Genomic DNA, 16,310 nt, shown 5'->3' with positions numbered 1-16,310 from the left:
AGATAATTAGTATAATAGTAATGTGACATTTTAATATAAATTTAGTGGCCATTTAAATTGTAGCGAATTAAATGATAACCCGGACGTAGTATGTGCGTAGTACACTATTTGTTTCCGGTGTTACTGCCGATTCTGACCCCCGGCTTGAGCAGAGCCCTGTCTCTGTCAGAAGACAGAACTCTTTGGTGTAATTCCTGAAACGTAAGTTTGCTAGTGTTTCTCTCCTGAAAGTATTTGTGTTTTTTGCTTCCACTATATACTGTACTATTTTTACGGGTAGTTTTTGTCAGTAAGGTTGGCTAAAGGTAAGGTCAGCGCTGCCTAGCCTAACAGCTAGTTCGTTAGCGTGTTAAGCTAACAGGCTAGTCATGAGATGTGTGACTTTGCGTTGAGCCAGCCATTTTCTAAAGACAAGGGGAACTCTCCAGCTCACTATGTTGCTGTTTTCTTCTCTGTTGTGGTAGTGATCATTTAACAGTCGTTTGAAATTAGGCCAGCAGTGAGTCACTGTGCATAAGTGGTCAAATTTGCATGGTTGCTAACGTTAGCTAACGTTAACTTAACTGGCAAAGGAACTGGTTGGTTTCTCTTATTTGCATTTTTGCAAAGCAGATAGAGATTACTTGTTTAACAAATTATTTGCGGCATTTCTCATTGATGAACCGGTGGAGAAAGTTAACCTTTTGCATCAATAAATGGTACTAGAATCCAGGGCAGGCTGATCACTAATAGTGAAAGGTAGGTAGCCTTACCTGACAGTCTCTTGTATAGCTCCCCAAACTATTGTTCACTCTCTCAACCCAAACTGTCTTACTGTTACTTAATTTAAAATTAATTCCTCCAATTCCTGCCAGTTACATTCATGCCTGAGCATGGAGCCAAGATAATGACCAGATGAATATTTGGCCCATACTAATATTTGAGATATACTTTCTACACAGTTGCTGTGTCACTCTACAGGGTGCTCACTTCCACAATCAGTTAACTTCAGTCCCTTCATCACACAACTTCTGCTTTCATTTTTCCAGGTGCCAGGGTGTCCCCCCTCTCCATGTGTAGTCCCTAATGGGCGGCTGGTCTCGCAGTGCCGTGCTGGAGCTGTACCGGGCGCTGCTCCGTGCAGGGCGTCACCTTCAGTACACTGACCGCAATTACTATCGCCGTGCTGTGGCTCGCGAGTTTCGCCGCTGCCAAGCCCTGACAGTACCTGCAGACAAGGAGGACGCACTGAAGAGGGGCCAGTTCTTCCTCAACAGCCGACTGGGTGGGCTTATGTAGGGGGAAAGAGGTCACAGGTCATCTTGGAGGAGGGATAAAGGTTGTCTGGAGGTGTGTCTCCCAGGTGGGTTTACAAGAAGAAAATACTCTGTGTGTCAGCAATGAAACTTTTTAGATCTGAGACATTTTGTGTGGGAGATGGAGGACGATTTATTTTTATAACAAATAAGATCATGTTGGGTGTGGTTATTCACTGATTTTAATTCTGTAGGTGCACAATACTCAATCACTGCTGATTGAGTGGGGCTGTCTGAACTGTGTATGTAATATTAGTAGTCTTAAGAATCTGATTACCCAACATATGTTGATCCTTTTAGCTAAGAAATGGAACAAAGACAATAGGTCCCCTCCTCTCTCACTCTCATTCCTTATCTCCTTTTCAGTGGCAGGATGGCAGGGGTGAATGGAGACCGTAAAGGGAAGAAAGATGACAATGGGATTGGCACAGCTATCGACTTCATGCTTTCCAATGCTAAGCTGGTGCTGGGGGTGGGAGGAGCTGCCATGCTTGGCATTGCAACACTAGCTGTCAAAAGAGTAAGTCGAAAGACATTTATCTCTTAATTGCTTCCCTTAATCCTTGTTCCCATGTGTAATGATGGAAACAAATGTTCTTACATTAGCGCCCATATTGATATGAATAACGTGCAGACAATTCTTTGTTGTACAGATGTATGACCGTGCCATAAGTGCTCCAACCAGCCCCACCAAGATGGAGCAGACAGGAAAGAGAAGCTGGGAGGAGCCCGCCTGGATGGGTTCGTCACCACGGGTGCTAAACCATGACATGAAGTCCACGGTTAGCAGGTCACTACAGTCTCTGCCCACTGCCTCACATGCTTTTGAACCAGGTGAGAAGTGCTCTTTAAAAATTAAATTTGTTCTGTCATTGTTGAAAATGTGGTTGAGTTGCCAGTTTTGTGGCTTAGACTCTTCAGCCAGCTAAGATTTGTTTTTAATCTGTTGACAGACAGCCTGTTTGGACGATTGTTGCTGTTCCTTTACAGTGGGTGGTGGCTCTCTGTAGTGCTGTAGTTAGTCACCCAGCTGTTCTATATTAGTTTGACAATGATGTAGTTGATCCATGGTGTTTACATAATCTCTGAGATACTTCATTTATTCCTTGTAGAGTGAAGTATTTTTTAGCTTCTAATATTTAAAGCACACACCCACCCCTCGCTTCCTTTTGCACCTTTACCCTCTGCCTCCCCCTTAAAAGTCACTCTTTGAAATGGTGGAAGGGGGAAGGTCACAAAATTCTGCACAAATGCATTTTTTAACTTTCATTTGCCTCCAATGTCTTTAGACTGTCTGCGGAGGGCAGTGGGTCGAGCTGCTGTGGGAGGCAGTGGGGCCACTCAGTCCGACCTGCTGAGGGCCCGGATGCGTTTGTCCCTGCAGGAACATCTGTGGGAGTTCTACCAGAATAATGTGAACATCCCTACTGAGGAGCAGGCTATGGCTAGGAGGGCAGCGCTGGACATCTGTGCGGAGCTCAGGGTTTTTCTTCACGCCAAACTGCCTGACATGCCACTCAGAGAGATGTACCTGAGTGGCAGTCTGTATGATGACCTGCAGGTAAGAGCTTTCATGCCTTTAGTCCTGCTTTTTGACAAATGTATTATAATTCTTATATTGATGTGATTAGTTTTTTCCCTTCTTCATCTTTTAGGTGGTTACAGCAGACCACGCCCAGCTTATGGTGCCTCTTATTTTGGAGAAGAACCTGTGGTCTTCCATCCCCGGGGAGGACACCATCATGAATGTCCCGGGTTTCTGGCTCGTCCGCCGGGAGAACTTGGAGTATTTCCCACGGAACAGCAGCTACTGGGACCGCTGCATGGTCGGAGGTTACCTCTCCCCCAAATCAGTCCTTGAGGTCTTTGACAAGCTTGTGGCTGGCTCCATCAACTGGCCAGCTATAGGGAGTGTCCTTGACTACGTCATCCGTCCTGTGGTTCCCTCAGAAACGCTGACCCTGGAGGTACAGTATGAGACGGACAGGAAGCTGTACGTTGACTTCCTACCATTACTTGTGATGGAGGATGGAACCTCACTGATAGCTAAACCACATCGGCTTGCTGCAGAGCGCCATGAAAACCTGTGGCGGCAGAGCTTCCGCGTAGCTGAGACGGCGCGACTCAGGGCACTGGATCAGGAGGACGGAGGCTGCCGGTGCACCTGCCTAAAGGTGGCGAAGGCGGTGTGCAAGCTCAACCCTGCCCTTAACCGGCTCAACGCCAGCCAGCTCACCAACGCCATCTTGTTGCTGAGCGATAAAGAAGGTGACTGGACCCAGGAAGCACTGGCTGACCGCTTCCTCCAGCTGCTGCGAGCATTAGTGGGACACCTAGAGGCTGGGAGGCTGCCATGTGCCCTGAGCCCTAAAGTTAACTTATTCTGTGAGCTGACAGAACAGGAAGTGGATGAGCTGGGCTATACGCTCTACTGCACCCTCTCAGATCCTGAGGGGCTGCTGAGAACTGCTATGGCACAGCCACCCCATCCCTGAGAACCTCATCACTGCACAGCAACGTGGCAGTCAAATGTCAACCACAGTTTTTGTGGGCAATGGTGACCTCTCACCAAAATGAGGTTCCTGGTGAAAAATCATCTGCATGGAATCATCCTCTCTCCTAAAAAAAAAAAAACAAAAACAAAAAACATGTTCTCTTAATTTCTTAATGCTTCTTCACAAACATGTGTGAGAAAATGTGATACACACAGTAGCAGTTACTTAGTGTTGATCAGTTTCTTAAAAACTGTATGTGGTGTGATCATCCAAATATTTCAGTCTCAGATGAAAGTGAAGGGTTATTGGAGTTCATGGCTGTCAGTGAAGCCATTGTATTAATGAAGCTAAGAGTAGACATGCTGTTAGGGCCAAATACACTGGGACGGAGGGACTGATCTCTGGATTGATTGATCCATATGAAAGTGGATAATGCCATATTTGAGCCCCTTTTAACTGGTTGGAGAGTTTTAGGAACACAGACATGTCTGGTGCAGTTAAGGTTACCATGGTTACGGCGTTGACTGTTTTAAGATAGGTCGGTGCCACTGTGTCGAGGGATAGACTGTCATGTTGATTGTGTGTATGCCAACCCAAAAGCTAATAAATTGTTGATCAGTCATGACTCAACATTCTTGAGTAAAAGAGACAAGCTAACATTTCATGCCCCCTTTGCTATCAGATCTAATATTAAAAACAGCAAGTTTTGTTTAAAAAAAAAAACAAAAAAAAAAAAAAACCAAACCTTCATTAATACAGTGGCCTCGTCCAAGATGTACGCTTTACATGTTTCCAGTGATTTAAGAAAGCAAACATTAGGCTGTGGTTGGAATGTCTGCAGCTTGCATGTGTTCGCTACCTAATCTAGAAATCAAACGGGTGAATAAACAGTGACCTGTGCTTTGACTATTTCTAATATTTAACGCCATTCAACAACGAATCTGATATGAAATTTATTGTACATCCACAGATGGAATATTTTAGCATTTATGGAAGTAGGCAGTTTGATTTGTCAGTGATTCATGAAATCTGAACAAAAATGGAGCACCATCCTTTTATCATACAGTTATTTTGAACAGGAAATGTTTCCATGTGACTGTCTAATACAGAGCCGCTCTTTGTTTGTTTCTGTCTATAGTTGGTTTGTTCTCCAGTCTCACAATTGCTGCTTGGGTGCACAGGTCTGAATTGCTTTCTCAACTAATCTTTATTTTGTACGACCTCACAGGGTTTTTTGCACTGTCAAGCTGTTTTAAAGCAGATGTGCTACAGGGTTAAAGGTTGACACTCTAAATGCTGTTGTCTACTGGTTTTTGCTTTAATTTAAATTGCAGTTCAGATCCTCTTTGGTCTAAATCATTACAGTCAAATATAGACTGTTCAATGTTGCATACACTTGCTTGGGCTTGGTCTAGATCTTTGTAGCAAGGGAGTACCCTTGGTTGGACATTTTTTTTAAGGAGACTGTTCCTCTTCAGTATCAGTACAACACACTGCTGTGAACACTGTTGGAACTATCCTGCAGGAGGTTTTGTGCATTTGTCATTTGGTGAATTAGTCTCAGTATTAATTTCAGCTCCTGTCTTGATCTCAGTTAGAGCATGGAGCTTTTTACCTCGGTAGTACTGTGCTTGTGTTTGTATGCATACCTGTGCACGTTTTAAGTCCACATGAAACCCTGATCAACTTGTAGGTACTGATCTAGCCCAATCTGTCTTGAGTAGGTGACCAGACGTGGATTAGTGCGGTATGAGGCTGTGTCAAAAAGCTTAAAAGACCGAGCGCTGTCACTTGTCAATACTGCCACTGTACTGCCACTACAACATACGTTACAGATCAGCTGTGGTTATGTGATGAGTTAAAGGTTGTGATTATCACTACCAGCAGGCTGTATATTAATAGATTACAGGTGCTAATCTCTGTAGAATATGATCTGATCCAGGAGGATCTACGCACAGATCCTCAGTTATATAACTGCAGCTTTGATAGCCAAGGTCTCTGATGTTAGATTAGCCTGGTACTTAGTGGAGCTTCATCAATTTAAGCTGCACAGTCCCACATGTTGCGTCAGCTCATGTCACTGCATCGCAGGTGGCAGTCGGTGGAGTAACTACAGTAGCTGCCAGTGGGGCTTATTGCATCTCTTCTCTAAAATGAGTATCCAAAATACGCTGTCCAAAATAATCACATGGCTGCTTTTTGTTCTCACTTTTAGCCTTAGAATGAAAAAAAAAAATGCAGTGATATGGAGCAATTGTCCCATCAATCCCTGTTCCAGTTTGTGTACTGTACAAAGTGGAGGGAAGAGGGTTGTTTATACTTCTGTTGTGCATTCAGTTAAAATAATCATCCTGATAATAATGGAGAAACAGGTGAATATTTTTGTATTTATTGTACATTTGTAACCAAAAAGAGCCGAATATTTATTTGCATTGATTCAGTTCTACATGTGAAGTATCACTTGTTGTGCTTCACTAAGTGCTTTGTTCTGGATGTACAGACATAAAGTGAATCCACAGTAGATCTTCTTTGTGTGCATATGAAGCGTCTTCCTTTGCAGACCTAGTTTATGCTACAAATTACTACTGTGCTAATGTGAGGGGAGTCACTGTGCCACATTTGTAATGTTATTGTAAAACAAAACCCAAAGTAGATCACTACCTCTACCTTGTGGAGTGCAAACTAGCCATATGCGGTGTTGCATGCTGTGTAATTTTTTTTTCCCAGCTTTTCTTTCTTTTGTTCAGCTCTGGAGTTGAACAGTGCAGCACTTTGTATACTTCATTAAATGTTACAAATGTCATTCTGTATGGTCATCTTTGATTCTTCTTTTTTCCCCCTAAGGTAGCATGCAAATTGACAGATTTCGTGCTCTTAGGCTGGTTACTATCAAATAAAACCCATCCATCTAAAATTTTATTAAACATTTAGTTGTTTTATTTAGTGAGATTTGGTAATAAAATTCACATAGGTTTGGTAAAACATCCTGAGATATGGTCAGCTTACAAAAGCAGTGCCAGGTCTAATATTTTGAAATCTAGTATTTTGAAACTGGAAACATGGATCTGTTGTAAGGAATGGGAAAAAAATTACATTCAAAAGTTGGAAATTACAAAAATGAAACAGCACAAACATCAAAATGCATAGTTGTGATTGAATCCTGCCATAAACACCATATCTAGTTAAAGCTCAAAAATCAAAAGCAGTTTCACAGACAAGTGCAAGAAACTGAAGCAGTCCCTTTGTTCAGTGGCAGAACACCTCCGCTCTCCATGCTTAATATGTGGAAATGGTTTTTAATGTACGATTCATACTTAATCATTGGAAACCAGTTTCTCATTTAAAGCTCATTGTTCTTAGCAGATGTGAGATTTATGTGGCAAGCCAGACCTTTCAGCGTGAACAACAACCATTACATTCTTCTGACTGTGTGACCTTTAAAGTCAAATTACCATAGGCAGTGAAACCTATTTCATACAGTGTTCTCCAACTACTTGGCCGGGGCAAACCCCACACGATCAGCGTTCCTGTCAAACACAGTGTAGTACTTCCCAATGAATACATCTCCCAGGATCCACAGGGGCCCTGCAGGAGGCGGGATATCCATGGCCATGAAGCCAGACAGGCAGATTGAGACACCCATCTGAGACTCCTGCAATTAAAGGACAAAGCAAAATAATCTTTCCACTTTTGCAGAGACACTTAATATCATTTAACTTAAGATAAACTTGCGTTAATAGACACTTCGAGAATTGAATGTTTGCCGAAGCACTGGTTGTCAACCTTTGTCTACATACATATCAGAAGCCTGTCATTATAATGCAGACCAACATACCATTGCCACCAGGGCAGGTATAACAAAGCTAAACTTAAACTTCGTCCGGCTTTCTTTAGGTGATCCTGGAAGCTGGCTATCAACTGACCGCTTTACATATGAGAGAGGTGGAGTTGATGGTTACAAGCGTCATCATGAGAGCTATATGAAATGAGATGATGCGAAAATTTGGCTAGAGCGGCAAGCAAAAGTTGTGATTTACATAAAAAAGAAACAGTTACAAAAGATATGTCAGACTGTTTCTGCTGCCACAGCAGAGATGAGAGAAATAAATATGTTAAGGTCAAATTGCATGAAATTTTAAAGTTGTATGTGCACTGAAGGTAGAGTTTATTTCATTTTTGTGTTTATTTTCCTAAAAAAAAAAAAAACATCTGTTTAAAGAAAAATATTTAAATAAAGATTCTATATTGTGAACAAATACTAAGGAAGTGCATAAATCTAAGTGTTCTTTTGAAGATCTACATCTTTTCAAAAGACTAAATAACCAGCTAGGGATTGTACTTGTAAGTTACTCAACAGGAGTAAATAGTGTATTTGTATTTTCAGATGCAGATCCTCTAGCAAGTATTTTATTTTTTTGGACTGTGTATATGGGGTTGACTCAAGAGTTAACCACAGTACCCATGTTCATCATAATGAAGGAACATGTCCTCCAGTGCAAATGTGACTCACTGATGTGTTTTTAACCTTGGCATGGAGTAAAATGCTGTGTCAGGCTTTGGCTCCACTACAAAAGCCCAGTGTGTGTAGATTCTTAAATCCTTGAGGGAAAGGTCTACTCTAGTTTTAAACTGCTGGTTTAAATAATTTAAATAACTGGCAGTGAAAAACTTCAAGTGAATTTCATCCGACATCAGTGAATCTACCTTCATGATATAATCCTCTCCAGTCAGGTTGAACATCTTCCCTCCGATGTTTAAGGAGATGACGGGGAGAGATGGAATCTTCTTACAGTCAATGAAGTACTTCGAGGGAGAGGAGAGGACATGCTGACAATACCTCTCAAAACCAAAAAGGAAAAAAAACAAACTGAGTGGCTTTGGATTTTTCAACTGTACCTCTCCCATCAGCAGGGGCAGAGCTCCAATGGCTTTCTGCAGCGCTCTGATTTCCTCCCGAGGACCTACAATGAGGGACGTCCCCGTGTCAACAATAGCCTGGCAGCCGGCTTTGCAAAGAGTCAGTTGGTTGCCAACCGTAACTCTGCAGGGTAGGTATGAGAGGGAGCAGCAGAGTAGGGCAGAGAGAGAGAGAGAGAGGGAGAGAGAGAGAGAAGTGGCATGAATTTAATCCTCACGGGGCAAGTTGGCAGGCAGTTGTTGCACCTGCTTTGATGCAGCCTTTAAGACCGAAAAACCACAAATTTAAATATCTATAAAATGAATTTGGCAACATATACACATTGTGGATACCAGAAGAGGGAATTAAGTCAGTGATAAACACAGAACAGAAAGTGTGTCCAGTCACGCTTCACTTTTCACAGATCCTAATTCCTTGTAACAATGAGGTCACATGAGATTGTTTCTTACCCATCCATCTTGATCTGCCAGTAGGCCTTGCGTGTGACATTAACATAGTGCAGGTCACCGGTGTAGTACTGAGGATCTGTCCCGCCCAGCGTCAGCTCCCCTCCTACTGCTGCTTTCGGGTCTCTGGGAGACAGAGTGGACAGAAGTGCAACTCACTGTCTTAACAAAAAAAACAAAAACTGTGGAAACTCCAAAGTTTCTGAATTAACATCTGACAGTGGTTTTCGTGTTGCAGTGAAAAACAAAGCCACGAGGTCAACAGTTAAACCAATAAAAAAATTCTGTTGCCATGGCGCCGCGGATGGCTGCCTCGGTGTTTTGGTGCGCATTTTTTTGCCTTATTTTCTTTGTAAATCCAGTTTTCTGCTTTGGTTTCCGGAGCTCTTTCACCAGAGAAGAGCTCATTAATATCAGAGAAACAACTCCAGTGGATTTTTTTCCTACTTTTCTCGACTCATCTGTGGGATTATTGGACATTTTGGTCAGAGGTCACTGACCGTTACTCTCGCAGTGAAACGCCGGAGGAGAGGAAAACGTGCCGGTGCGCTTGCGCGTCTCCGCCGGCGCGGACTCCGCACACCGCTCCCAGGTATCTTTCTCTCCAAGGTGCGTTCACTGCCCAACAAACTGGATGAACTTCAGCTACTGGTGCAGAAGAACAGAGACTTTTCCTCATCTTCCGTCCTGTGCTTCACAGAGACGTGGCTGTGTGGATCGATCCGGACTCTGCGCTGGAGCTGGCCGGCTTCCAGCTCTTCAGAGCGGATCACGACATAGAGCTGTCCGGCAAAACCAAAGGTGGAGGAATCTGCTTTTATGCAAACAGTGGCTGGTGCAGAGACGTGACAGTGATCCTGCAGCACTGTTCTCCTGACCTGGAGACTTTCATCATAAACTGCAGGCCCTTCTACTCCCCCCGTGAGTTCACCTCATTCATCCTGGTCAGTGTTTACATCCCACCACAGGCCACAGCAGATACTGTGTGTGGAGCGGACCAACCCGGACTCCTTAGTTATTGTCCTTGGTGACTTTAACAAAGGGAACCTCAGCCACAAACTGCCCAAATACAGACAGTTTGTTAACTGCCCGACCAGAGAGGGGAACACTCTGGACCACTGTTACACCACAATCAGTGGAGCTTATCACGCCGTCCCCCGGGCTGCACTGGGCCACTCTGACCATGTCATGGTCCACCTGATTCCCACATACAGGCAGAGACTAAAACTGTGTAAACCTGTTGCGAGGACATCGAAGCAGTGGAGCAGTGAAGCCATAGAGGATCTGCGGGCATGTTTGGACTGCACTGACTGGGAGGTGTTCAGGACTGCTTCCAATAGTCTGGATGAGTTTACAGAGGCTGTGACGTCATACATCAGCTTCTGTGAGGACTGCTGTATCCCATCACGCACCAGGGTGAGTTATAACAATGACAAACCCTGGTTCACAGCTAAGCTCAGTCAGCTCAGGAGGCAAAAGGAGGAAGCTTTCAGGAGTGGGGACAGGGACAGGTTTAAAGAGTCCAAGTACAGGTTTAGCAAGGCGGTGAGAGAAACTAAACAACTGTACTCTGAGAAACTTCAGCTCCAGTTCTCAGCCAATGACTCTGCTTCTGTCTGGAAAGGGCTCAGACAGATCACAAACTACAAACCTAAACCCCCCCCACTCCACTAACGACTTCCGTCTGGCCAACGATCTGAATGAGTTCTACTGCCGCTTTGAAAGACAGTGGGACAAGCCTGACACTAACCTCCACATCAGAGCCACATCAGAACCCCCCTCCTCCCCTACCAAAGGAACGTCTCTCTCTATCCTGGAGAGAGATGTCAACAGGCTTTTTAAGAAGCAGAACCCCCGCAAAGCAGCCGGTCCTGACTCTGTCTCTCCATCATCCCTGAAGCACTGTGCTGATCAGCTGTCTCCAGTGTTCACAGACATCTTCAACACCTCACTGGAGACCTGCCACGTGCCAGCCTGCTTCAAATCCTCCACCATCATCCCTGTCCCCAAAAAACCAAGGCCCACAGGTCTAAATGACTACAGACCCATTGCCCTGACCTCTGTGGTCATGAAATCATTTGAGCGCCTTGTCCTGTCCCACCTCAAATCCATCACTGACCCACTCCTGGACCCCCTGCAGTTCGCCTACAGAGCCAACAGGTCTGTAGACGACGCCGTCAACATGGCTCTCCACTTCATCCTCCAGCACCTGGACTCCTCAGGGACCTATGCCAGGATCCTGTTTGTGGACTTCAGCTCTGCCTTCAACACCATCATCCCGGCTCTGCTGCAGGACAAGCTCTCCCAGCTGAGCGTGCCTGACTCCACCTGCAGGTGGATCACCGACTTCCTGTCTGACAGGAGGCAGCACGTGAAGCTAGGAAAGCACGTGTCTGACTCCCAGACCATCAGCACTGGATCCCCGCAAGGCTGCGTTCTTTCTCCTCTGCTCTTCTCCCTGTACACCAACACCTGCACCTCCAGCCATCAGTCTGTCAAGCTCCTGAAGTTTGCAGACGACACCACTCTCATTGGACTCATCTCTGATGGCGATGAGTCTGCCTACAGGTGGGAGACTGAGCGTCTGGTGACCTGGTGCAGGCAGAACAACCTAGAGCTAAACGCTCTGAAGACAGTGGAAATGATAGTGGACTTCAGGAAGAGCCCAGCCCCACCCACCCCCATCACCCTGTGCGACTCCCCTGTGGCTACCATGGAGCATTTTCGCTTCTTGGGAACCACCATCACACAGGATCTCAAATGGGAGCTAAACATCAGCTCCCTCATCAAAAAAGCTCAGCAGAGGATGTATTTCCTGAGGCAATTGAAGAAGTTCAACCTGCCAAGGACTATGATGGTGAACTTCTACACCTCCATCATTGAGTCCATCCTCACCTCCTCCATCACCATCTGGTACGCTGCTGCCACGGAGAGGGACAATAACAGACTGCAGCGTATCATCCACTCTGCTGAGAAGGTGATTGGCTGCATTCTTCCGTCCCTCCAGGACCTGTACACCTCAAGGACTCTGAGGCGTGCAGGGAAGATTGTAGCTGACTCCTCCCACCCTGGACACAAACTCTTTGAGACACTCCCCTCTGGCAGGAGGCTGCGGTCCTTCAGGACCAAAACCTCTTGCCACAAAAACAGCTTCTTCCCATCTGCTATTAGCCTCATCAACAAGGCTAGAGAGCCCCACTGTTGCTGATCAATTGCACCAATCACCATAAAAAAATCCTTGTATGTGAAAACATACTTGGCAATAAAACTGATTCTGATTCTGATTCTGATATGGAGGGCAGTGAATGTAGAGCTGGCTGAGCAGAATTACATTTGTGTTATTTATGCCCGTTTCTTCCCTGTGTCTTCTGTCAGGAACCAACCTGCTTATGTAGAAAGAGAAGATGTTCTGGGGCAGCAGCTTGGCGGCCATGGCTGTGTCAAAAACCGGGCGAACTTGAGCTACTGCTATGGAGGGGTAGGCCATGCCCAAGACCCCATCGAACCGTGCAACAGCAAACGTGATGCCAGGCTGCTTCACTGCTTCAGCAAACTGCTGACCAGGAACAGGCAGACCTGCAACCTGCAAGGAGAGGAAAAGGAAGCACAGACAGACGTCAGCACCAAAATTAAAAAAAAAAAAAAAAAAAAAAAAAGAAAGAAAAGTCTTTAATGAAATGATAGGAATGGCGTGACCACCAACACAGGGGAGGAATGCAGTTAAACAAAGAGCTGTGTGAGTGAGTGTTTCTCAGACTCACAGAGACAGTGTCCTCGCTGATGAAGCCAGACAAGCTGCCTCTGCCGTACTGGATGGAGAACTCTGTGCCGTTCTTCACATATGTGCTCGACTTCTTCGAGTTGTACCGATGGTGAAGCCCTAATGAGAGAGGACGGTCAATCAAAAAGAAAATGCACACATTTCATGGACCTAGGAAACTTGGAATGCCATTGATAATACACCACTAATCGATGGCCAGGGGTGGTAGGTAGTTAGCATGTCAGTATCAGAACCTCTGTATGAAGTGAAGTCATGATGTCATTAACGTTTCCTGTCTGAAAATCAATCAAATAAACCCCAAAGCATCTACAAACAACACAGCCTTTTAAATGTCTGTGTCCAAATACTAATTGTCCATGGCTGTACCATGGACAATGTACCACCCCCCCCCCCCTTTCTTTGAATCTGTGCCCCCGTTTCTAAAACTGCCCCTGATGAGAGCTGATGGGAATTTTGAAAGAATTGGTCTGATAGCAGCAAATAATTTTAATCTACCTTGTGACTACGAGGCTGGCTTTTGTCTCTCACAAGGTTAAAAGACAGTTTGGCCTTTAAATGCAATTCAAAATAATAATAAATGAAGCCACAGGACACAGGGATGCCAAACTGTCCCCCTGTCTTTTCAACTTCTGTCCTGCTGACAATGTACTGTTGTTACACTGATGCAGAGCGATGGCATAGTTGAATGCTGTGAGTAGGATTTACTCAATAAATTGTGAAACAGAAATTAAAACTGTATCGAAAGATACAGAAAATGGTTTGTGTATATACTGAAGGTAAAACAACCCAATAGTGTGATATTTTAGTCACACGGGTGTTTTGCAGGAAGCAGGCCACACATACATTTTGAATATATTTCATGCAGAATGAGTCATTTCCCCAAAAAGCAAACTCACAGCAGGCCAAGTCAAAGAAGGAGCAGTGGATGGAGGGGACCCACAGGTTGGAGGAGCCGGTGTCAAACAGCACAGTGAAGTTCTGTGGAGGGGTGCCGATGCTGATCAACCCATAGTACTGAGCCTGAGGACGTGGATGTTTAATAGAAAAAGAACAGAGATTATACAGTAAATATGAGCTTTCTTCACAGCAGACTGAAACTTTGGCAGAAATGCACAAGTGTTACTAAAAACAAAATAACGTCAGGTACAGCTGTGCCAACATACACAATAACTATTTAACACAATAGCATACTAGAATCCAGCTGCTGTGGGTGTTATTGGTTGGAAAATGGAGTATTTCCTGCGAGAAAGTCTAAATGTCACTTTAAAACAACGCTGTTATCCTCTCAGCTGCATGAAGTCTAAACCCAACATTTAGGAACAAATGTGGAGACGTCAAGTCTGATGTCCCCATGTCAGCCTTTCTCACAGTGACTTCAAATATGAGGCGAAAAAGAGAGAAAACACATGTAAACCCGGGAGATCATGGTGCAACACTTATTTCACTTCCTCCTTTGTCACGCTGGCAATTCCGCCCAAATATTTGACTTTTGATACTTCACTTAACCCACAATAAACTGTGTGGCCCCAAACTCTCAGGTTGTGCTGCACAATTGGAGAAGTGTGATGGACATTTTACATTTGAAGCTGTTTGAAGCTTCCTCCTAAAAAGCTGCAACACCAGGGGCTGCACACAGGGTCCCACTTAGGGGGGGGGGGCAACAACTGAAACGTGTATCTGCAGGTGTGCATACATCCATGAAGTTGGTCAGCCTCTCCACAGGCAGGTCCGGGGAGGGGGAGCTGTCTGGTGCCCCGGTACTCTTCGCAAAAGCCCGAAGCTCCTCCAGGGACATCCCATTGTCGCTCATCAGGCGGCGCAGGCTTCTGGTTTTATGAAGGGGAACTCTGAAAAGACATCACTTTGATGAAATGCCACAGATGCATCTGCTGCTCCCTGACACCGAGGGCTCGGCTCGTGTTTTGGTGCATGTAGATTTAGTAACCGAGCAAAGTGTAGAGCCGAGTGCGACCTGTGAGCGAACACACGTTAATTAGAATCACATGGGGCTAATTGTAACGGCGGGGAGCAGTCTACGGAAGTGAGCCATGGATGCATTATAAGACCTTAAAATATATTATAAGACCTTATAATACACAGACACATACGACAATACGCACTCAGCGATGCTCCCTGACAGAGGGACGGTGACTCTGACGTGACCCTGGTACAAGTTGTACAGCATCAGCTGACAAACTGTGTTTACCTTATAATGGCGACGCTTTGTGCGATCAGCAGCGTCCCGACGATGTGAAGTATCTTCAGCCGCGTCATGTCTGTCTCGGTAAAAAAAATGAAATAAAATAAAAATGAATGTACAACCACTTTTTGTTGTTGTTGTTCCCGATATTAACGGGCGCTCAGACGCAGGTCCCTATCTACTGACGCAGAGAGCGAAGCGAAACTGCTTCGGCAATGTCCGTGTCCGCTCGTTTTTCCCCGCTCTGCGGCTCGGCGGTTGGAGGAAAATGATCAGTGAGCTGCTGTCATTGGCGGAGGAGGGTGGCCATCATCCCGCGTTACAAACCTGCGCACAAAGTCTCTGCAGGGCCACGGGTTGTGATGTGAGTGTGGCGTGGATGATAGGGAGCACACTGTGTCCATGTTAGAAAACGCTTCAAACAACAACAACAACAACAACAAAAAAAAAACATACCTTAAAAACGGTGTCTACACAGAATCTATAAACCTAAGCATACACAGTAGAGTTTACAGACAGATCATAGACTCTAAAGGGAGCGCCCGTGATGCAGCAGAGTTCAGAGGTATACTGACTTTTAGTGTCCAATAGTCAAGCTTAAAAAACAGTGGATCCTACACTTCCCATAGTGCAACCTGGCAGCATCTTTTATCAGACGTCTAGTAAACTCCACGCTTTGTTAAGTGGGGCTTGCCACTGCGTTTATTAAGGTCAGTTTACTGCTGTTGTATAAAATCCTCTGTAACTCTGTAGGGAAGGAAGTTGAGCTGAGAGACACGGGGATTTACCAGTCAGCAGGGAAAGTCTAATGAAAAATAACTGCACCAAAAGTCAAGAAGTCTCAGCTTCTGCTATAGTTCAGTTCTTTTTAAAAATCTGTCTCAAGTCCCCAAACTACATGAAGGAGCAATACGAAATTGTTGGAGTATCATATAAAAAGTAGTTGTCTCTGACCCCGAAAACTCTGAAATAAATCTGATGGCTGTGAGGGACCAAAAATGACACAAGTATAAATAAATACAGAAATAAATAATTAAATACATGAATGTATTTGGATTTGGTAATGAAATATTATTTTCAGATTTTACAAAGCTCTCCCATGGTGGATCCTGTCTGACCATGTAGTCGGAAAGTCCCTGGTGTAAGTCTGCCAAGGGACCATCTTTCCTCTTTTC

General features: G+C 44.8%; 3 protein-coding genes across 4 annotated transcripts; 2 read left to right on the top strand and 1 right to left on the bottom strand.

The window, feature by feature from the left end:
- Positions 1-1,065: 1,065 nt before the first annotated feature.
- LOC139618369 (mitochondrial ribosome and complex I assembly factor AltMIEF1-like) lies at positions 1,066-1,278 on the top strand. Its single transcript, XM_071474240.1, has one exon. It carries the CDS (start codon positions 1,066-1,068, stop codon positions 1,276-1,278), a length of 213 nt encoding a protein of 70 aa, XP_071330341.1.
- A 390-nt stretch (positions 1,279-1,668) lies between these two features.
- mief1 (mitochondrial elongation factor 1) lies at positions 1,669-6,593 on the top strand. Its single transcript, XM_071474236.1, has 4 exons — positions 1,669-1,815; positions 1,949-2,129; positions 2,585-2,856; positions 2,951-6,593. The coding sequence occupies exons 1-4, from the start codon at positions 1,669-1,671 to the stop codon at positions 3,788-3,790; spliced, it is 1,440 nt and encodes a 479-aa protein (XP_071330337.1). The 3' UTR covers positions 3,791-6,593.
- Positions 6,164-15,615, bottom strand: napsa (napsin A aspartic peptidase). 2 transcript variants are annotated; one of them, XM_071474238.1, is made up of 9 exons: positions 15,142-15,370; positions 14,629-14,782; positions 13,832-13,955; positions 12,916-13,034; positions 12,538-12,737; positions 9,158-9,280; positions 8,687-8,831; positions 8,495-8,593; positions 6,164-7,442 (listed from the first exon to the last, which is right to left on the bottom strand). In XM_071474238.1, exons 1-9 carry the CDS (start codon positions 15,207-15,209, stop codon positions 7,281-7,283), a joined length of 1,194 nt encoding a protein of 397 aa, XP_071330339.1. In that variant the 5' UTR covers positions 15,210-15,370; the 3' UTR covers positions 6,164-7,280. The 2 variants fall into 2 exon arrangements, with proteins under 2 accessions (XP_071330339.1, XP_071330340.1); XM_071474239.1 differs by lacking the exon at positions 15,142-15,370 and adding an exon at positions 15,592-15,615 and having other exon boundaries at positions 6,705-7,442.
- Between the last annotated feature and the right edge of the window lie 695 nt (positions 15,616-16,310).

This window comes from Trachinotus anak, unplaced genomic scaffold, assembly GCF_046630095.1.
Source record: "Trachinotus anak isolate AG129_WGS33_773 ecotype Australia unplaced genomic scaffold, CSIRO_AGI_Tana_v1 ptg000003l, whole genome shotgun sequence".
Lineage (NCBI taxonomy): Eukaryota > Metazoa > Chordata > Actinopteri > Carangiformes > Carangidae > Trachinotus > Trachinotus anak.
The sequence above is the reverse complement of the archived record's forward strand: the minus strand, read 5'-3'. Positions and strand labels throughout refer to the sequence as shown.

Bases quoted from the DNA above. Each gene is read 5' to 3' on its own strand.
- mief1 (XM_071474236.1), top strand. From the start codon at position 1,669: ATGGCAGGGGTGAATGGAGACCGTAAAGGGAAGAAAGATGACAATGGG. The intron at 2,130-2,584 runs GTGAGAAGTGCT...CAATGTCTTTAG, and splicing joins CTCACATGCTTTTGAACCAG to ACTGTCTGCGGAGGGCAGTG. The intron at 2,857-2,950 runs GTAAGAGCTTTC...TTCATCTTTTAG, and splicing joins GTCTGTATGATGACCTGCAG to GTGGTTACAGCAGACCACGC.
- LOC139618369 (XM_071474240.1), top strand. From the start codon at position 1,066: ATGGGCGGCTGGTCTCGCAGTGCCGTGCTGGAGCTGTACCGGGCGCTG.
- napsa (XM_071474238.1), bottom strand. From the start codon at position 15,209: ATGACGCGGCTGAAGATACTTCACATCGTCGGGACGCTGCTGATCGCA. The intron at 13,956-14,628 runs GTATGCACACCT...CCACGTCCTCAG, and splicing joins GGCTGACCAACTTCATGGAT to GCTCAGTACTATGGGTTGAT. The intron at 8,832-9,157 runs GTAAGAAACAAT...CCTACCCTGCAG, and splicing joins TGGCAGATCAAGATGGATGG to AGTTACGGTTGGCAACCAAC.